Raw genomic sequence first — 22651 nt, forward strand, 5'->3', positions numbered from 1 at the left:
ATATATGAGAAAAAAGTACAGAAAGCAGGAATTCAAAAGCAGTGTTAAGATATATTTTACAAATGTTACCAATGAGTTATCAGGGTAAAAAAAAAGGCAGGTGCTCACAAGCCTAAAAGTGTGCTTAGTTGTGTTGAAGACACCATAAAGACAGTACATATGACCTTGTCACCCCCTGCTGCTTCTGATAATAGCTGCTCTGTGATCAGCTCCCTTGTGTAAAGACATCTTTACACTCCCCCACCCCTCAAACACCCCCACCGCTAGTGGCTGGCTTCACGTCTGTCCCAGTTCAGCTTTGAGCTATGTGATAAGACAGTAAAAGTGAAAATTCAGCCTCAAAGACAATTCATTATGACAGACAGTGGGAGTGTCACAGGCAGGCTACTGAACTTCTCTTTGTCTCATTTCAAGCTGTTGTGGCTGCTGTGTGAAGTACAAAAGCTTGTTGTGTCATTAAATTCTGATGTTGGGCCCCATGAGCGCAGCCACATCATTGCAGTTGTCACATCTTTTTAGCATAGTGCAAAAGTTGCACACGTTCAACAAAATGTGAGAAAATAAGAGTTGAAAATTAGCTAAATACGTTTCCATGACTCTGTTGAGGTCCAACCACCTCCTCTTCATATCACAAGCATTAATATGAGCTATTTATAACTTGCAGATCTGAATCTATTTTGGTTCCATTTTGAGTGCAAATCAGGTAAAAAAAAGCAATCATACTGACACCACTGCATTCAAAATATGCAAAAACAAGCAAATATACATATAGTAAAACTTTGCACGTGACAGCAGTCTAATGAAACAAGCATCACATCAATTTGCGGGGGCAAAAATGGTCAAATCAAAAGTGCTCACACAAAAGTAAGAAAGTACAGATTTGGAAATATACTTAAGCGCAAAAGTAAAAAAGTAATTGTAATACACGACAGCTTTCGAGGCATATTTTGTTGATGGGGGAATAATTGAAAATATCTCACACTTTTGAGTCACATTCTAAACAAAAAGAAAACAGATAAGCTGTATATTGCTGTTGAAAACATTGTGACATTGAAACATTTTTTTTTAAAGTACAAGCTTTCTTTGACTTCGATACTCAGTGTTGTATGTCCATGTGCCTGCTTGTGCTTCTCTTTATCACAAACTGTAACCCAATGAATTCGACTTTTCCTAATGAGACGGCTATGATGATGTAAGTCAAATGTTTCACATATTTGTTTTCAAATGTGCAGAATGAAAGTAATGGCATTACAGTAGAAACAGCAGAGATGAGTATGGTTACCTGCAAAACAATCTACAGTTACTGTACACTTTGTACAGTAATAAAGTAATGGTGTATTCCATTACTCCCCACCTCAGGTTAGTAGTTATTGACATCATCATGGATATCAACCAACCAAAGTGTCTTTGGCTCATTGAGACCACATGATATAATATCAGCTCAAAAAACTAGGATAAAACAGAAAGGTGCCTGGGGAGAAGAGAAGATTAATCCAACACGTTCCAGAACTGAACACACACGTTTTACTACAAATAGATACTGACTTTCACAAGCCCACAAAGCAAGCCAGGAACCAAGATGAAAACACTACAAATGCAGCTGCAACAGTTCCTCTGTGACTGACAATGGTAATAATGATGTGATTGCATTGTGTTGTATTGATCTTTCTCCAGGAGTGATGTCTCCAAAGACAGAGATTATGTTCAGCAGTATCCGACTATGTGATACAACATGGGCCCATGGACCCTCATATGTGTATGATGTGTACTGTATAACAAAGATGATAAATCAATCACACATCAATAGGACTTTCAATAAAGACACCCATTTCACCCAGTCTCCACAACTAAAATATTAAATTAGCTTTATGAGCTTTAATACAAGACTTTGTTGGAAATCAGTTGTCAGGCTCAAGGACAACTACTGATGCCTAAAGTTGACCCAGGATGCCCACAAACATCTGAAGAGGTAGTATCTGTTCCTAACCGGAGCCAAACTACATTCATCAACACTCTGGCACATAGCCGGGACTGTGGTGAGGCACATTTATATTGCATCAACAATTTTCAATTCAATTTGGCAGCAATAAAAAAACATATTTTCTTGGGCATGGATTCAAACAGCTTACTGCCAAACAAAAAGTAGCAATTAGAGAAGTGGGAATCTTCAGAGAGGAAGACAGTGACCATTTGCAACATGCATATCTCTTATGGGCACTGTGCTCTCAGTCTCAGCAGGCTTTCAATAACCAAAACATAAATCACATCTTTTTATGTTCACCATGTAATCATATAGCATTTGTTCTTCTTTGCCCCAAATCCGGAGGTGTTTATGTTGTGTCAAGTGTCTGCAATTATGTTATCGCAAAAAGTTCATGGCAGTTTGGACAAGCGTCCCTCATCTTCACCCTTCAGGGTCATTGGATGTTTTATTTCTTTTTAACTTTGTTTGATTCTTTTTTTTACACATTTGAAATAAAAAAATAATTTATTCATTCATTCATTCACCGTCTTCTCTGGTGGATTTGTTTTCATATTTTTTTCTTTCCAAATAATAGATTATTATATATATATTTAAAAAAAAAGAAAATTCATATCCTCCTTATTTTCATCCTTTTCATTTTGTATCTCATAAAAAGCTGCCAGTTCTTCATTGTAAAATTTAAAAAATATTCATCCAACAAAACCAACTATGAGTTTTAAATTCCAGCTTTCTGACTATTTGAAAGGGTCTTTTTGAAAACCGTCGGTGGATAAGCTTTGGAATTCATAAACTGCATTGATAACAGGTTGAAGCTGGACAAGAACCCCCTACACACACACGCACGCACGCACGCACGCACGCACGCACGCACGCACGCACGCACGCACGCACGCACGCACGCACGCACACACACACACACACACACACACACACACACACACACACACACCTCATCAGTAGCCCCCAGTTCAATCAAATCATCAAGCACCGTTTTCAGAAGCATCAGTTGTCTACAAAAACTCATCAGCAGTACAATTTGCTATAATCAAAAAATATTTCAGGGGAGAAGAGGACGATGATTGAACTATCAGTCTGGAAAGACACTGGATTCACAATGAGAGGGTTTGTAGAAATGGACAAGCTTTGGAAGAATGAAGAAACTTTCAAAATGTATCCTCACAACATCGAGCAACTCCAACTTCAGTGTCTTCACTTCAATAAAGGTGTAGGACTGGACCGAATAAGTTTATACTTCTTCCTATTCCTCTTTATTCATATAAATTCAGATTTACACATATTATGCGGTCCATTCGAAATTAATATCAATAAATCAATCAATCAATCAATCAATCAATCAATGTAAGCATTCATTGCATTCATCATGAAGAGAAAATAGTCAAGCAATCTAAATCATTAAAGTTTTGGTTTTCAGGAGAATTGACCAGCTCACAATGAAGACGTTTAGTTTTTTTATGGGGTTTTTTAATGTGGGAGGTATGGGATTTCTTGACCCCCAACATCCAGATGTCTTTATACTCCCTGCAGCTCTCTGGTGCCCTCCATGGGAGGTCCACCCAACAATTTTAAAACTGCTGGAATAAGATCAGCCATAATGAGAGACAATATGATCTCCGCTGGTCAGGTCATCAGTGTCTCAGAGCGGCAGCTTAAATATACCGTTTTTAAGCAGCAAGAAAATCCCACCTTCCGATGGCTCAAAAGGAAATTTAGAGTCATAGCACAGCTTCGTCATGTCCTTCAGCCACAATTATTAAGTTATGAAGTGGAAATCGCTTTTGAGTAGCTCTTTGTTATTAACAGTTATTTTCGTTTTAGGCTGCATAATTTCAAAGTGTCTATGCAGCGTGTTTGTGTTATCGGAAGGCCTCAATGCTCAAGTCAGTGACCTCTGTGGCAGTGTGTGTGTGTGTGTATCTGTATATATGTATATATATATATATATATATAAATATAAACATCTTTTTTTCCTATCCAAGCTGGGAAAACAAAGATGAGTGCAGGAAGAATTGTGTTTTCCTACCAACCCAGAAGTCTGATAGAAGATCGCATCACAGCTACTGTCTGAATGTGTAAGGCTCTAAAGAAAAGAGCACTGAGGCTGGTATATGCTTCCGCAGCTCACACATTAAACCAAACCCTTGCAGTGTCATAATATAGCCCCCGGAGTCTATTCGTATCACCACAATATGATACTCTCCATCATACATGAACAGCTCTTGTTGATTTCTTTCTTTTCTTTTCTATTTTATTTTTTTTTTGATCCATTGGTCTCTTTCACATCAGCAAATTTTCATCACCTGTGCATTTGAAGTCCAGGCACCACCAGCAGAAAATAGAGTGGATGCTGGTGCATTCATGAGCTGCGCACAGATCCACTCTGTGGTTCACCTCAGCCATTATTCACATCACTACTTTGACATGGATGTTACAGCGAGAGAGGTACATACTCTATAAAAAATGGGCACCAGCTTCACTTGTTCAAGTTGTATGCAAAAGAAAATCTTGGCGTAACGCTGCACTGACACACCCTGCAATCAGGGATTCCTGTGCAAAGGTGTTTCTCATCTGTGGTTACAAAAATAGTGTAATTTCCACTGAGGATGGAAGACATGCCCCCTATCCTTTCAGGATCCTATTTTTTGACTACTTCTATTTCTTTCTCATAAAAATTGTTGTTGCTGTTCAGCCACCACAGAGAAGATGAAAGAAAAAAGTTGATTAAAAAAAATGTTCATAAAGCCATTTAAGTCACCTTTAATTTAATTTAAATTTAAAAGCAATAAGCTTAAAAAGTATGAAAAAGCAATGTAGCCAGTGTCTAATAAAATTTTCTTGCCCTGGGCTTCGCCTCTCAGGCTGCACACCCCTTGCACGTACAGGCCTGTGGAGGAAGCAACACCCAAAGGAGATCACAGTGAATAACAGGAGACTCCGAAACAGTACATCCACCAGCTCATCATTTAGAATTACATTGGAATTGTCCATGTGTATATATGTTGATTTGTAAATCTAAAAATGCTAAGAAACCTATGATGCCATGTCGAATAGATGGAAAGTTTATCCACACGGTGCAATATGCATCTCAACTTCAGGTAGATTTGAGTCTGCAGATACTGCACATAGTATAGGATACACCTGATGGCTTTGGGTGCACCAATACCAATAACATGGAAAAAAAGGAGGGTTTTTTTTTGTTGTTGTTGGGTTTTTTTTTTTAACTTACATGAAATCGACCTCTCTTTTCATGACCTTAATCAAATAACCTGTATTTGTGTATCACTCACATTCTGCTAAAAAGTCTTCTTAATGAAACTACGAGCAGAAATAGTGACGTAAAAAGAAGAACAAAGGAAAATACCTAATTGTATATATATTACCCATCAGAATTTCTCACACACACACACAAACCCAAGGTTTTCTTGCTGACTCTGCCCAGTTATTTAGGTTAAAATATCCCAACAATGGAAAAACTGTAACGCCTGTTAAAAGTGTTAAGGTTTTTCAAGCATGCACACAAGCACACACACACACACACACACACACACACACACACACACACACACACACACACACACACACACACACACACACACACACGAGAAAGTGCACAACAAAAAAATGGGGCCCATCCCCATAATGTCAAAAAATGGCACAGACAGCAACAGTATCGCAGACAAAGATAGATAATGTTGAATGAGTCACGGCGTCTAGCGTCAGCCCCACTTTACCAAGCGTTTCCATAAAACAAAACAAAAGGCTGTCTCATATTTTGGCCTGTATAAATATATCTGGCAAACCCTGTGTAGAAGAAGATCTAAAACAGATTCATTTGAACATTATTTCCATAATTGACCTCCCTCCATCACGTCTCTGTTCCTATTTTCAACACTGTGCCATATAAAAGCCAAGTAAACAATATTGGATTTCTCTGCATCTCTGTGCCCTGAACTCCTCCTACCTTCATCCTTACAAATCTATCCTCTCCATTTCTTTTATCCATCCTTATTCCCCTCTCTGTTCCCTCTGTCTTTCCTCTACAGCCCACTTCTGCACAGAGGGAATGGCAGCAGCAGCTTCAATAATTCACTTCCCCTCGGTACAGGTTGTGTTTGCATTGCATGGTGCTGCAGGCGAGAATAGAGAGGCCGAGGAAGAAAGATTAAAAACAAGGAAGAATGAAGAATGAAGTTGAAATGGGTGAAGACTTTGAATACAAAGATGGAACAAAAGTTGTAAAAGAATGCAGTGCAGGAGAAACCTTGTTGTGAGTAATCATAATGTGGAAAAAAAAGTAAGCAGTTTATATGGGATAAGTTAGTTTCATCTATGCTTCCTGGAACACATGTACTCCCAAGTGTTTGTTTGTTTTAAAATTTGACAAAGTGTAAGATAATGAAAAAAAAGAGGCGGGGGGGGGGGGTCTGTCCTATTAGGTTATATAATGTGAAGGAAAGCATCTGCAGACAGAAAATAGAAGTGATGAGAATCTGATCGAAGCCGCAGCAGCAATATGCCAGCATCGCTCAATGATATATTATTTGTGCTGGAACCTGTGAATACCCCACCATCATGCAGTGAATCTCAGAAGCCCCTGCCTCCAGCTGCTTCTGTTCTGCAACCGCTTGTCCAATATGAAGCATTCAACTTAAAAAATTATATGTTGATCAATAAATATGTTTCACAAGAACAGTAGCTTTATTAACCAGTATTTAACATGTTCATGATTGGATGTCATAGAAGGCACTGAAAAATAAAATGTATTATTGACGTCATTATGACGGTCGATTTCGTTCTCCAGTATTTCCAATTATTTTCCTGTACAGACATATTCCACACATGTAACACAGCAAACTGGTGTGAGAGATGAGAAGCATCAATGAGGCCCTACACTGGAATCACACACATTGTTACAAGGCTACTGTGCACTTTCTCCTCCACACGATGTCATCACCAATGTACAACAGGTTGTTTCAGGTTGTAAAACGTTCTAATATGTTATAATCCAACAAATTCAATGATGACATGATGTACATCCCAAACAAGCATCTATTTGGTTTTCCCAGAGCACATGCTGTCTTGTACACTTGCATACAGTCTGCATGGTTATACATTTTGAGAGGCAGTCAAACATCTGCACAACGATCCCCACAGGCCTTTGTGGATTAGGAGGAAATGATTAAACTGATGTCACACTGATCCTTTTGGACTCTTACTGACACAGAGACTAAACCATGAATTGGCTGTTGATGTTCAGAAAAATATTTATATTCTAACAACAAGCAGCGGAAGGCTTCACAGAGAGTGTTTTATATATATATATATATATATATATATATATATATATATATATATATATATATATATATATATATATATATATTGGTTTGCTTTTTGTGAAATTTAACACATTTAACAACATGCGGGTTTGACATTGACACCTATTCATTCTAAATAATTTGGCTAAAACCAGGCAACAGAACTGAATATTAAAGGAAGAGTAATGATGAATTCTTATTACTTATTTTTGATATCATCAGAGCTGAGATTTCATGTATTTTTTTTTTCTGTTTTTTTTTTTTTTGGGGGGGGGTTAAGTTAATTGGAATCAGTATAGGGCAAATTATTAGGATTAATACTTGAATACAGGTATGTCTTTGAAGAAGTATTAGTCTTAGAACGCACATATGTTTCTGGTTACTTGATCATAAAATTAATAGTTACCTGGCAAAGTAGCTCCTGCACGTTTATTTTATGGTTATTTTTCTCTCTCCTAAAGGATGTCTTAATAGTTTGCATGTGTGTTGCTGTGACAAATTAAGAGAGCTCTCAGTACTGATCAGTTAGTTGGAAGTCAGATGGTGGGTAACACATGTCATTTTTGAACTGTGTGAGTTAATCAGCCACCATTGACGTCCAGTATTTTCTACTGCAAGCACTCCACTGCATGCATGTCTGGAGGCAGGATACAATTATCAGCAGTCATGCAAAACCAAACTCAGCATAACACCTGGTCGTGAAAGCGAAATTAATTAACGAAGATAAAATACTAACAAAGCAAATGCAGCAAACAGCTTTTATAAAAGGTAAGTTAACACTTTTGAGGCTTTGTGGAGAGGCAGGAAAATGATGGTGAATGCTAAAGCTACCAAAAGAAGCAGTGTGAAGAGAGACGGCAGCTTTTCAACAAAAGTGATGAGAAACAACCTTATACAAACTCCAATGTATTTAACAGTTGTTGGCATGTTGCCGCCAACAGTAGTCGCATTATAGCAACATGTTATTCTGAACCTTGGCTGTGACAACAAATATTATTAGTGTCCATAAAAAATGTACATTAAAAGATTGAAGATATTTGAAAACAATAAATTAAGGGTAAGTTTGTTTCATTTTGATTGATGTTTTCTTTTGAAACATTATTCTACACAAAGGAACCAAATGTGAAAGTACTTTTTTTTTTTTTCATATTTTGGTCTAAGTTGAAGCAAATAAAGTTTGGATCTTACCCTCATAGCACTTTCTCTCTCCCAGTGATTTGTTCCCTCCATTTCTGTCTCATTGTTTGAGCTCCTGCCAGTCTACCTCTCTGTCTCTAGGGAAGCCTTTCTTCTTTTAGCTGCCCTGTATCTGGCCCTGCCTTTTTCAATGTCATTCTCACAGTCTCTCTCCCTGTTTTTTAAAATGAGCCTTTTGTTCGGCCATGTGTCCTTTTTTTCTTCTTCCCTTTCTTCCATGAGTCAGGTCTATGCCGTTTCAAGAATGTCAAAATTCAATTGTATTTTTGGCAGATTTTCGGAAATGATCAGCTGTTGCCTAAACATTGTTGTATTGATTTAAATTATAGAACAGATTTCTTCCTTAAACAATCAAATTTTGAAATATCTAAAATGCTAGCCTCTCTCTATTTGCAGTGAAGTCTTTGCTTCTGTCTGCATCGAGGCTGAACTTGTGAGATCAGCTGACAAAAGACGACACTGTCAATATCGCTGACTTCTAAGGATGAAAGTGTGGAATTTACCTGATGCATTATTATTTCTCTCTGTAACTCATCCCATAAATGAAGGCTGTGGGAAGAAATTTTTTCAATGGGTGGTAGCAAGTCCTAACAGAGCCACCGGCATTGATGTGATTGAGTTCAAAATAATATTCTTATACATGATCCTGGAAATAGCAGATCTCATTAGTTTTCTGTCCTCACAGAATAACTTTCCACAGGATGGCAAACCGCCTGAGCTCCATTTTACACCTGCACAAATTAAGACTAGTATCATCACCATCTTTGAAAAATTTGATTAAGCAAAGAGGACTGAACCCGAATGTTAATTTACAGTTGTACATCAGCTGTCTACGCTGCCGTGAGGATCTGCAGTTCTGCATTGCTTTGCAGTTAAACTATGAAAACATGAGCTGGCACATTGGTCTCTGCAGCTGTGACAGCAAATTACATTTGATCGAATTCTATTGAGGTTGAAGCCTATAAAAGTTGAACAAATAATTTTTTCCGAAAATTTCATCAACATAGAAAAAAGAAATGATGTCAAAAGAGGAAAGGTAGACCAATAAAAGCTTTTGCAGCATGATTTGCAGACGGCCTGCAGTGGTCTCTGCTGTAGATTATTTATTCCGGACATGTAGGAAAACACGGATGAATGACAAATCCTTTTAGATAAAACATAAACGCCAAAATCATGCACTGATCAGCTACAACATTATGACCACCTACCAAATATTGTGCCAGTGTTCACCTTGAAATTTGCTGCTTATTGTGACACCATTCAATCACAAATCAGAACCAGCTTTAACTTTGCTTAGTCAGAAGAATTTGTTCTGTATTGGACCCCATGGATCCACATAGCTCCCAATGGACCAGTCAGTCAATTGACAAGTTTTATCCTGCTGCACTGGGCCGGTTTCACAATAGACCATTCAATTCAAAATCAATTAGAAGTAAAACCATAAAGTTCTTCTCCTATGCTTTGTTGCATATAGATTTCACAGATGCAGCAGAAGTTGAGATACTACGATTCTCGTGAATTTGTGGTCCGTAGTCCTCTGACAAAAACTATCATTCTACACCCCATTTTGACAAGTTAGTATGGTGGCCGTGGGAGCCAATCCCAGCCGACGTTCAACAAAGGGAATCACCCACACTTACTTACACCTCAGGGCAAGTGAGAGTCTCTAATTAACCGAATAAGTATGACTTTGGATTCTGAGCTATACAATCTGACCAGATTATCTATTCCCAACTTCACTATTTAATAAAAGGTACTCTGGTGTGGCACATTTTAAATATATTCCTTAATTTCTACAGGATTAAAGTCTTAAGTCACAAAATGTCTTGGTCAGAACAGGGTCAGCAGGGTGTGGTTCACAGGAAGTCTGTCAGACAGACAAATTCGAAAGGAAAATGATGGAATACTTGATGTAGAGGACAAAGACAAGCTGGCAACGGGTACAAGGTAAGACGCGAGTAAAATGCACAAAGAGAGCAGGAGGAAAAGAGACAGCGATGCCAAAAACTCAATCAGAAAGAGCAGCGAGGAGACAGGACTGTGGAAGGGGGAAAAATGAAGCACAGAAACAACCAAGAGGGACGACTGACTGAACATCTGAAAGGAAATAAAAGCAGCCACAGTAGTGTCTATGTATGAAATGATTATGTAATAAGGATTATAGAAATCAGGTAAATGCAGATCGGTCATGTAAACATAGCAGTGGTGGATGCATGTACATTTTGTAACTTTACTGTTTAGACTATTTAAGTAACAGAAATTAATGTCAAGGGTACAACCATTCGTGCTTTACAAGGTTTTTCTTTCTTTGTTGTGATTTTTGTTTTGTTTTGTTTTTTTACAAACAAGCCAACTGTTACATCAATGTCATTTGTCTCTTTTGCCGATTTTTTTTAAGTATTCACACCCTTACCCAGCATTAAATTCAAACCATATTTTCTCTGATGCACTATTTTTTAACCTCTGCCCTCTTTTCTCAGCAGTTGCTGCATGCCCGGGATGTCTCCTTACTCGCTGGTGTCAACCATCCACCCACTTCCCGAAAGCCTACATGCAGCTTGCAATGACAGCGTGCTCTATGTCCTATATATGCAGTAAGTGGACTGGTGGGTGGATGCTTGCCACTGAATCAGAGTATGATAGTGAGAAGATGACAGGGCTTTGGAGGAGAGGATGCTGGGTGTAAAGAAAGAGAGGAATAGTGAGGAGAGAGGATGAGAAGGGAGAGGGCAAGGAAGCGAGGGAAAGAAGTGATGAGGAGAATTAAAGAGTTGCATCTGCTGAAAGGGTTAGGATGAAGGGAAGGAATTAGGGTGGAAAGAGGATGGAAAGCACAGAATGGTAACATTTTACTTGACATGCTGGGGATAGCTATAAGGATGGAAAAGGAGAATCACTGAGGGGAGCAAAAAAGGGAGGAGAGAAAGATGGCATCTTTTTTGACAGATAAAAGTTTAGCAGATGGGTAAAGACAGGATGAACGAGGCAGCAGAGGAGGAGAGGGATTGGGATGCGTAGCTGGTGGCAGGTAAATTGCTACACTGAGAACATGGGAAGGTTTCAACATTTCCGACAGATTATACCCCCATCTCCTCTGAGCCGGCTGAGACGCATGGTAAAAACGAACCGGCAAGGTGTGAGAGCAGCAAGTTAAAATTTCAAACATTTAAAGTGCCAGAAATTTTTACTAAAACTGCCATGAACTGACAAGGGGGAAGAGAGGGGTTTTCCACAGAGGGAGAGTCAGTTTGAGACACTGAGTGAGAACGAGAGAGAAAGAGGGAGAGGGCGAGATCCCAGTGTTGCATGCATCACTGAATTATTGAGGCCCGACGTGTGTCGGAGTAAAAGATAGATTTCCGGCGTTGATCATTTCCCACCATTAGAAAGTTCCCTTGGCCAGCCCCACCGAATGCAACCCTTTTGTTATTGTTTGGTGGGTTTGCTGAATAACACAGGGAAGGGTAAAAGAATGTGGTTTTAGCAGAGGGTGTGCTTCTGGCTTCCTTTTAAAGATATCTGTCTTAAGGATATTCCAACGTTTCCAGTGAGTTTGGGGTTTTCCTGTAGTGACTAAACAGATTTCACTGTGCATGCTCTCATAATCTGTGATAACCTAATATTTTTATCATGCGAGTTTCAAATCCTTCAAAGCTCCCGGAGGAGATGAGTAAGAGATGTCGGACACAGCGTGCCAATGAAAAAAAGATAAGTGAAAATGTAAATTAATGAGGTAAAGACCAAATGTAATCATTGGAGCCAGTTTGCCACTAACAGATCAGGACACAATGAACTATGATGCACAGTTTGATCAAAGTATCAGCGTCAGTTCAGAAACAAAACAGTTGTTGACTTGTAACGTTTGGTTGTTGTTTTTTTTCGAATTTTGTGCTTTTGTATTTGTGATATTGTTTAATTAATGATATGAAAGATGATACACAGTCAACAGGAGATGTCGTATGCCTTCTGTGTGGGAGTGTCCTCTCTGGCTCCATCTCCTGAGTGCAAAAAAAACAAACAATTTTTCATAGCTTCAAATATCAGAACCAGCAGGAGCTTCTGCTATTATTTAAGGTATGATCGATTGTCTGGCCAATTGGCCAACAAAAACAAACCTTTACTCCCCACATGCATCAGTGAGACATGGCGTCTGGCGACCCCGGTGTCGGTGTGAAGCTTTTTCTTTTGTGGACCAAGTCTGATAGGGACTGAACACTGCAGACTGAGGAAACCCCACAAATCTGCTGACAAGCTTCACGGAGATACCGATTATCTTCACCAGCAGGACTTTTCCATAAGCCCACAGTGCGAAAACTCCCAAGAACAGCTTTGTTGAGTGAGGTTTTATTGGCTGTCAAACTGGACTTATTTTAGTCGATCTCAAAACTACAAAACAGATTAGTTCAGGCCCACTCTCAAAGAAATTTAAATTAAATGACGGCTCCATAAAAATAAACAGTATTCAAGTTCGACTTTATACACCTCCTTTATTGTTGTTTAAGTATTTTCATAAAGTTAGTTCATGAATGTCATAAACTTATAGTTATAACAGAAACAAAACGAAAAAAACGTTTTCTCAAAAATCTTTGAAAAAAAAAGACAAACACTTCATTGAATAAATTAAAGTGCAGGATATGTATACTTTAAAAACATGGATTTTCTGCCATTGCTTCAGCAGAGTGCATGAACTTCACCTGGTAGAATAATGTATTTGAACGACTGTGTAACAGATGGCTGCATGCAAATTGCTCTGCTGAAGAGAAAAAAAGGTTTGTCTGAAATGTATATGTGTTTGAGTATTTTCTTGCAGCATTACAGCTATTTTACTGGTTATTGTAGACATGTATGGACGTGTCAAGCTACATTCTATCTTGCATAACAAAACCACATCAGTAAAAAAATATTAAACTGTATCAGTGTAAGGCCGAAATGCATCTCCTTATATTACTTGGACTTGGACAGTTTGGACACGTGTTCACAAATGTTGTGATTTCAACACTAAATAGTATGAACCATTTCATAAAAGCAGTCTAAAGTCTAAAGCCAAAGAAACAAAAATGCACTGAGGACAAATGTTGACGACAAAAGAGGCGACAGTGAAAGAGAGAGAGAGAAGTGACGGAAGAGAGAGTGACAGTGCGAGAGATGTGCAAGAGGAGGCAGACGGTCTCTGATGTAAGCCATGTTCTCACCGCTGTTCACAACCGTCCTGTCGCGTTCATGAATAACTTAGATGCCAAATGTTTCCTCCCGCTCATGTCCACGCAGCGACAACACACACACACACACACACACACACACACACACACACACACACACACCCCTTACAGTTTCTTAATTCCTGAGACATTTAGATCAAACACACAATAAATCATCATTAAACAAACTTAAATGCCAATAAGCTTTTCCTCACAGGCTCTCAGTTTTGAAATAGAGAGTGTGAGTGTGTGTGTGTGTGTGTGTGTGTGTGTGTGTGGAGCACCGCCAGTAAGAGGTGCTTGATAATGTCTGACAGAGTGACAGGACTACAGAGCAGGAAAGTGAAGTTTCTCTGACAGTTTTTGCTACCCACAGGGCACTCACGTCGTCCTGTTAAGCTCTGGACCACTCTTATTGAAAGAAGTGTGTGTGTGTGTGTGTGTGTGTGTGTGTGTGTGTGTGTGTGTGTGTGTGTGTGTGTGTGTGTGTGTGTGTGTGTGTGTGTGTGTGTGTGTGTGTGTGTGTGTGTGTGTGTGTGTGTGTTAGTGCGTGCGTGCGTGCGTGCGAGCGTGTGCATGCGTGTGCTGACTGTTGTCAGTGTGCGATACTGATTACCATCTCTTCAAAGAAATGAGAGTGGGTGAGACTTAAGGTAATGATCTATTAATTCAGCACGTGGTAAAGGCAACAATGTTTTGTTTTGTTTTTCTTGCAAATGCATGTCTATTTGTGCTTGGAAAAAAACTGTATGGGCTCTTGTTCATATGACAAAATGAGATTCCTGTGAACACAAAAATAAATATCAAAGAGAATGGATGAACAGTTGAAACACCAAATTCTAATCCACACACATTGCTACACCCTGTAGTGGTTCTCAACATTTCACCCTTAATGTCCCTATCTGATACCATTCAATTATTTTTTTGTATTTAATGATAATGAATGTACATAATACAATCAATTAAACTATAGAATGCACATTATTCGTCCTATAATGTTGTCATATCATATATTTTCGATTCCAACAATAGTGAGAGAGGTTGTTTTACAATTATGTGCCTGCAAAAGGGGTTTATAGAAAAATAATAAACAGCATTTGCCCCTTAAAGCAAATATAGCAGTTTATATGTTGAATCTGATTTCAGGTGAGAGTAAATGAATAAGCACCTTTATCTGCTTATTTCAGGACAAACTAGAAACTGGTGGTCCAAAATTGGTACAGAGCCTTCAGTGGCATGCAGTTTATTGGATATATGGCCAAATAGCAGGACACAACTCTCGGAAGAAAAAAAACAAAACAAAACAAAACAGAAGGTTGCAAGTGAACCCAGGTGTTTTTACTCTTATTGCTAAACATCTTTGAGAATTATATTAATTATCTAATGTATCTTCAATGCAAATACATTTTTCTCTGAAGGCCAAAACCATTTTGTGTGCTTCAGATTGTTCTTCTGAGTTTGTTATAAAATTATGTATAAACCATGTCCCGTCCTTGCTCTCCTCACATTGTTTGTCTGCACACATAACTAAAATGAGCAAGTGTGAGCACAGATGTATACCTTTCTAAACAAGACTTGCCTGACCACGCTTTCTATTGAGGCACTTCACTCAGGGCCTCCATGTCCGAAGCTGGCGAGCTCTACCTGCTGCCCCGTGCCCACCCTGGGCCGAGGGCGCAACGTGTTGGAGGAAGGGTGATAAATCAGACCCCCCACGACATTGTCTTAGTGCTCTTATCCTTTACCCCCAGGTAGCAAAGCTGGTGTAAACCAGAGTCAACATATCACCGTGGCTATAAGCCTATGGCTCTGCTGCTGACCTGTAGGTTAATTGAAATGTTGTCAGGCTTTAATATCCAGTGAGCCGAAGAGGAGAGGAGAGGAGAGGAGAGGAGAGGAGAGGAGAGGAGAGGAGAGGAGAGGAGAGGAGAGGAGAGGAGAGGATCAAGGGCCACATGGGCCCAAAAAAAATCAGATGAGTGAGCATCTCAGTACACAGAAGGTTGTGTACTATATTATATGGATGTTCTCAGTGGATAACCCTTTTATTATTAGCAGCAAGGTCTATGCTACAACACACAAACTAAAAAGAAAGAAAGAAAGAAAGAAAGAAAAAAAAAAATATATATATATATCATCTCAGAAATGCTGGGAACAGAGAGATGAGTGACAACAGACACAAAGATCCCAGAACAATGAGTTGAAAAACTCAAGATGAGCTTGAGAATGTGATGTCGTTTACATCTTTGCAGTTACTGAACTTTTCATTATTACAACTTTAAAATTTCAGTAAATTTGGTTCCATCCCTTTCATTTGTACGGTTAGAAAAAGCAGGACCATTTAAATCCAAAGGATTTTTAATTAAAAGTAAGGTGGACAGAAAGGTCACCCAACAATTATCGACAGAGCAGATCGGATTCACAAGGTAAATTGGGAAGGTTGTGTGTGTGTGTGTGTGTGTGTGTGTGTGTGTGTGTGTGTGTGTGTGTGTGTGTGTGTGTGTGTGTGTGTGTGTGTGTGTGTGTGTGTGTGTGTGTGTGTGTGTGTGTGTGTGTGTGTGTGTGTGTGCGTGCGTGCGTGCGTGCTAGATTTGTTGCTTTGGCTCCAGCTGGGGTGGTGGAGGCAGCGGTGGTGGGCGGGGTCTGGCAGGGTGTAGGAGGAGCACAGTTTGCAAATTGTGGGAGGTATGAGATTATCATCATCTCAGGCTTAATCTCCTTTCATCACTGTTGCTCCCCTTCTCCTCTCCTCTATTGCCTCAAAGCCACCAATAAATTATGGATGCTTATTAGAAAAGGGCAATATTCAACATCAAAAATAAGCTCAGCTGCATGAGACAAAACACACACAAACACACACACACACAGATGCGCGCAAACAGAAAAAGTGCTGACATGCGGGGAGGAAGTTCAAGTCACAGGGGAGCAAGTGGCCAGGCCAGTTAAACCTAGAATGATCCCTTTCTAGGTCACCACATGCAAACCATGCACCATGGCAAGCTAATGTACTGTGGCAAGTGGAGGAAGAAGTACTCAGGTCTCTTTTGCTTTCATGGGATGGCTATTGCAGCCACATACATATTGTGTCAGCCTGATGCGGATGGATGATAAATGTAGTGGAGGAAGAACATTTTAAACTGTCGTTAAGGCTTGAAGAGGGAAACGCCTGAGTCGAGTACAATAATGTGTACTTCGGAGTATTTGAGTAAATTAGTCCCCATTACTGTGGTGATGATCGCAGATTAAGAAATACTGTTTGAAGATTAAAAAAAAAATGAGAAATGTTTTCCAAGACTTTCATTGTTCCTTGGGCAACATCTTCAAAGTGATGTTAAATTTGTGAGCAATTTATAGGATATCAAACTTTTTTTTTTTTTAACTTTGTGCATCTCTCGTAGTACTTTGTTCTATGGCCACTGGCAAGGCCTCATCTTTGCTGCTGCGAGGGCTTGCTCAAACCTCATAAAAAAGCACTGTTGAGCAAAATCATTGATTTAAGTTCATTAAATTTCCTGTTAACAAGAACATAATGAAGCATCACATTGCAGGCTTATCCAGTTTGGATTCCATCTGCTCCAACCAGCTAATGGCTTTGTGTGACTTTGTCAAGCGATCAATAATTTGGTGTCTCTGTGAACTCTGTTGCTTCACACCCTCTGATGCTTTGTAGTTCCACGAAGTCGGAGAGACACTAGTTCTGGTACACTGTGTGTGTTGAGTCCTTCAGCCGAGGAGTCAAATCCTGCGAGAGTGTCTCGAAATTTTCTGAACCTCCCCCTAATCCTTAAGTGTGGCGAGTGCGGATGCACATGAATGCCACATCAAGCTTGTAATACCCCTTGGATTAAAGTATATCCTGATTAAATGGAATTTTAAAAAACCATAACTACATGTCAGGGTGGGTGTGTGTGTATGTGTGTGATCAGTGTGTACAGATTCATATGTATTCTCAAGAGTAAACAAACTGACAAAGAGGAAAGGGACCAGAAAAAAAAGAGACATATCTGAAGTCATGTTGTTAGACTTGCATGGTTAATCACCCTGTGAACGTGACAAATCGTGTTGTGTGTGTCTTCTCCTCCACGCCTATATTTTCTTGGTGCCACAGTGCCCAATTGCAACTTGACAGACAGGTGTTACAAGCTTTTTGACAGCCTATCAGAATTCAGAGACGCACAATCAATACTACACCGCTGCGAGAGAAACAGCGACTGATCCACAAGTCCCTGCTGAGCCAGCGAACTGTTGCAATGGGAAGAATCGCGTGTCTGCACACATCCCACTTACGCACACACTCTGCGGTCTCACACGCGGGCACATTTCACACACTCGCATACACATGCATAAACACTTGCACACACAGATTCATAGGCGTGAACTGATAAAAACACACACACACACACCCCAACACACCCCCGAGAAGGCTACAGTAAATGAACCTCGCAACCGTCCAAAGCGCTGACATCAATCAGGCATGCTTTCACCGTCGGGCTCCCGGCGGACGGTGAGTCGCATCTGTCTGCTAGAGCAAGTGCTAAACAATTCCAAAGTGACGGAAACCATTTTATGCGTATCTGCATACACGGTGTGCCAAAGTCGTTGGCTCCCTTCCCAATTTTCCCTGCTCGAGTTGTTTACTGAAACTGTGTGAATTGCGAAACAATTCGCGCTTTCCGAATGACTCTTTTTAGTGATGATGACTTACCTACACCAAACTGTTGTTACATAGGTAGGCACAGCTGAGCATCATCACCACCCGATCCGCGGGGGACCAGGGAGCCTGCAAGGAAGTACAATTCCCACAAACCCTTGGGATTCTTCCCTCAGCAGTGACTGAAAGGATGCTGTAGCAGATGAGACAAATGCCCTACAATGCTGGAGAGAGCAGCGACCACTGACTGCATAGCTGCTTCAAACCCATGCATATTTGTTACAGAGCCCCTGAGGCACAGATGCACATGTCTAATGTCAGTCACATTGTCCTGAAAAAAAATATATATATATATAACTATTTCATACAGCCATAATTTAGGAAGGAACTTACCAAACTAATGAAGTGGCAGCTGGCACTAAAAGACAAATCTTTTCTCAGTCAAACGAATACGTTTGGGAAAATGTCTCACCAAAGAAATTTATTTTTTTTAAGAAAGAATTTGAAGTTGCAACGAGGCTTATATTTGATGGAATGAAAATCTTAATAATTCTTGCAACATATTCTAAAATCAGATCAAATCACCTGTGCAAATACATCCCATCTCACTGAGTGAAGAAAGACACTGCTCTGTGTGCAGTTCCAAAATTCCTTTTTTTTTTTTTTTAAATAAACAAGATGTTTAAGCTTGACGGACCAAAAGAATCAGTTAAATGGTAGTTGCAATGCAGCATTTAAAGTCTATAAGGTAAATATAATATAATATAATATAATATAGAAGGTAAATACAGGATCTGAAAACTGCCCGTGTCCAGTGGTTACAGTTTACACTAATACCAACATGTCAGTGTCAATGTGAGGTATTAGGTACAAGCCATATTAGTTAGCAGGGACTTTAACATGCACCTATATGTTTCAGCAAATGACAGATTGTCAGCATTTCTCAGTGTGACAGTAGAACTGCGGGATTGCTGATGACAACAGCACTATGTGCTACTATGACTAAACAGACCTTGCTTTCAGTGGCTGCCACATGCCTTCAAATGTCAGAATCAAAGTATCAAAGCTGACAGATCAGTTTGTGTGTTTGCCTTGCCCAAAGGGACAGGAAGATGCATATCTGGCCAGACGCCTGGAGCTGAAGAAACTCTGCTTCTGTAATACAGTGAGACTGTCGTATGGAGGGACAAATCTCAGTCTTATCCTCAAAAGCACAGGCTGATTGTCCGGTTCAACCCAGCAAAGATGGGCTTCGTCTCAGAGAGCTCTTCCTCTCATCCTCTTGTTGAAACGCAAGTGTTTCCGTGCAGCTGATTTAGTTCTTTCAAGACAAAATGGTAACTTAAATCCTGGCCAAAGTGTGACCTTTGTTCGGTTCTTATCGTAAACCTTGGCCAACTATAATCACACTTTGTGTAATATAGGGCTAATCCCATTCAGTCTACTTCTTGTAATGCATAATTTTGACTGCAAAGATTTATTCCTGCATAAAAATGGAATTAAAATGGATTTACAGTATGTGAGTTTCCCCTTCACTACATTGTTGGATGTATTCCCGACTTTCTCTTGTGACTTCTAAGAGGTAATATCTCCCTTTCAAGATAATTTGCTGTCCATCTCCCTGAAGCATTCCGTGCAGTGGTTTAAACAGCAGTTATTACACCGCCTCCTATTTGTGTCTGGTGCTGAAAGGCCGATAGTATGGGACACAGAGGAACTATAATTAAGCTTATAGTCTAATAATTGAACTAATTGCCGTCACTCCTGCCATAGAGCTAGGTCATTCTGTATTGATTAAAAAAAAATTGGTTGATGTAATAATTAGAAATGCATGAGTAAATACTCCATTCTTACCGTAAACTCCTTGGCCAGAGGCAAGCGGACACAGACTAGAAAATAACAAAATCCAGAAAAACTCCATGTTCAGCTCCGTGCCGTCATTACCTGAAGAGTGGGAGACAGACTGGTGACACACAGGCACAGCACTGGGATTTCTGGAAAAGAAGGGTTAAACCTGCTTTAAACTGTTGTTTCGTGACTCAACGAATCACTTTACCGTGCGTCCAGTGAAAACAACCACCGAGCAATTCAGACGGCACCGCTCAATTTAAAGGGCGGGTAATTCAGTCAGGGCAATCGTGGATTATCGGAAGTTTACAAGAAGCCTGTGTGTTGGAGAATCCGAGATTGACAGGATTGGCGGTGTCTGCTGTTTTGGCGTGACTAAACTTCATCTGTTCTCTCCCTGGCTGAGGCGCAGTGGAGGGCAGGTGTGTAGTCCAGACAGGAGGAACAACTAAGGATTGTTTTTAGTCCAGACAGGAGGAAAAACTAAGAATTAGACTGTAGCTGTCAGGTAGGCTTAACTACAACAAGTAGGGTCGTGCACTTTAGACCCCAGACGCCCACATGTACACGCACAACACTTTTCCCTTCAGATCAATATGATGGTGTTTCTGCTCATAGGAGGCGATAAGTGACACTGCCCTTAAAGGAGATAATGCACTTTCATTAATATGATCCCTTGCAGCACCTATTTTCTTTTTTATTATTTGTCAGGTGTGCACAGTTATTAAGTCTATTCTGTGCAAGATTAAGATTCAAATCAAAAGTAACGGACGACCTGGTTAAATAACCTCTCTTCTGGGGTTTCCTCAGACGCCTGACTCATAGTGTAATGACTCAGTCATCTGTATTGACAGCTTACATTATAATGCTCGCAGTTATCCAAGTTTAAAAAAAAAAAAATTCTACATGTTTGGTCACGGTGCCATTTGCGGGGAATACAACATTTCCTGTGTGCATTAAGTGGAGTAACCCCGGCATTGAAGTGCGATCTCACTGGCGCCGGGGATGGGGATGATCAACTTATTGTTGTGGGTCAAGAAATTAACACCTGAAATTATTCTCAGCTTCGGGCTTCCTCGAAGTAACTGTGTAATTCGTCTAACGAAATTACGCGCGAAGACGGTGGAAATCCCATGATCGCGGGGTCGTACCTTGTCTCCAAGGTGCCGTGCTTCGGGTCAGTGCGCCACGGAGAGCGGCGCGCACTCTTCCAGGCTTCAGCTCCGACGACGCCTCCGCTCTCCACTGAACCAGCCCGCCTCCGTGCCTCTCCGTAAAAAATAAAAATAAAAAAAAAAATAAATAAACTGTTGAAAAGTTATATATCCTCCTCCACTCGGCGTATAAAGGGGGGGTTTACAATTCCCGGAGAGTGAGATGTGGACTTTGTCGCGCTCCCAAACCTCTGAAATAATCTCCACGGAGTGTTAAACTTTTACGCACAGAGAAAGCAGTCAGCAGAATCTCCCCGCTGCTCGATCCCAAACAGTCCCTCTTCCCAGAGATGGAGATAAAAGCACTTTCCCCTTGGAAGAAGAAAAAAACAAAAAAAAACAAACTCAAGCACTGGTGTGGGGGAAATTCTATACACCCAGACGCCCCATTTAATAAAACATTTAGTCTTAAATGCGTTGTTAGAATGGCTTTACTGTCTGTCCCTCTTTGCTGTGGCCGTTGACAGTCCAGTGGAGCCTTTCTAACACATTCATGCGCTCAGAAAATGAGCTCCTCCGCTCCGCTCGTTCAATCAGGGCTGTGTCTGTGGACTCCAAGTGAGGCTGGCCAAGTAGAATATGTGCGCAGACTGAGAACGACCGCCCCTGTCTGTGAGGAGAGAGAGAGGGAGAGAGAGAGAGAGAGAGAGAGAGAGAGAGAGAGAGAGAGAGAGAGAGAGAGAGAGAGAGAGAGCGAGAGAGAGCGAGAGAGAGCTGAACAGGTTGTCGAGAAGACCACCACCGTTTCCTTTATTCTTCTCCAACTCCGTGCCTATCACTCACTCACTTTTTGAAAATAGCTGTTAAGCCCCTCTGGGTTGCCACAGGATGTCGAAGGGGTAATAGTGGTTTTTGTGTGTTTTTCTCTGTTGTCGACTCCAAGGTGGAGTTTGCCAGCCCCGGTGCCACCAAATAGCTGGTGCCAATTTAAAAGTCAGGAACGCGCTCCCAAAGTTTTTCTTTTTTTTCTTTTTCTTCTTCTTCTTTTCCCTCCCAGCTTAATGGAGGCGCCCTTAACATCACCACCCATCTGCGTGGACCAATTATTTATGACAGCAGCAAAAAAAAAACAGTGAGCTTGTTGAACAGCCCCGACCCACCACTACCATTCACAGTTTCTAACACACACACACGCACGCAACTTTCCTCGCTTTTTGCTCACGCGGTGTGTTCCCAGCGCCGCCACCGGAGGGCGCGTTTCAGCTCATCCGCAGCTGCTGGGG

At 40.4% G+C, this 22651-nt stretch overlaps 1 protein-coding gene across 1 annotated transcript in view; it reads right to left on the reverse strand.

Moving 5' to 3' along the window:
* mdga1 (MAM domain containing glycosylphosphatidylinositol anchor 1) overlaps window positions 1-20287 on the reverse strand; it is a gene marked incomplete at both ends in the record, with an annotated part of 179696 nt that extends 159409 nt beyond the window's left edge. The window contains one exon of the mRNA XM_080500476.1: window positions 20221-20287. Within this exon, the coding sequence (XP_080356602.1) occupies window positions 20221-20287 (67 nt within the window). The remainder of the gene's footprint in view (window positions 1-20220) is intronic.
* Window positions 20288-22651: the final 2364 nt, after the last annotated feature.

The sequence above is a fragment of the Blennius ocellaris genome (genome assembly GCF_963422515.1).
Source record: "Blennius ocellaris genome assembly, chromosome: 1".
Taxonomy (NCBI): Eukaryota; Metazoa; Chordata; class Actinopteri; order Blenniiformes; family Blenniidae; genus Blennius; species Blennius ocellaris.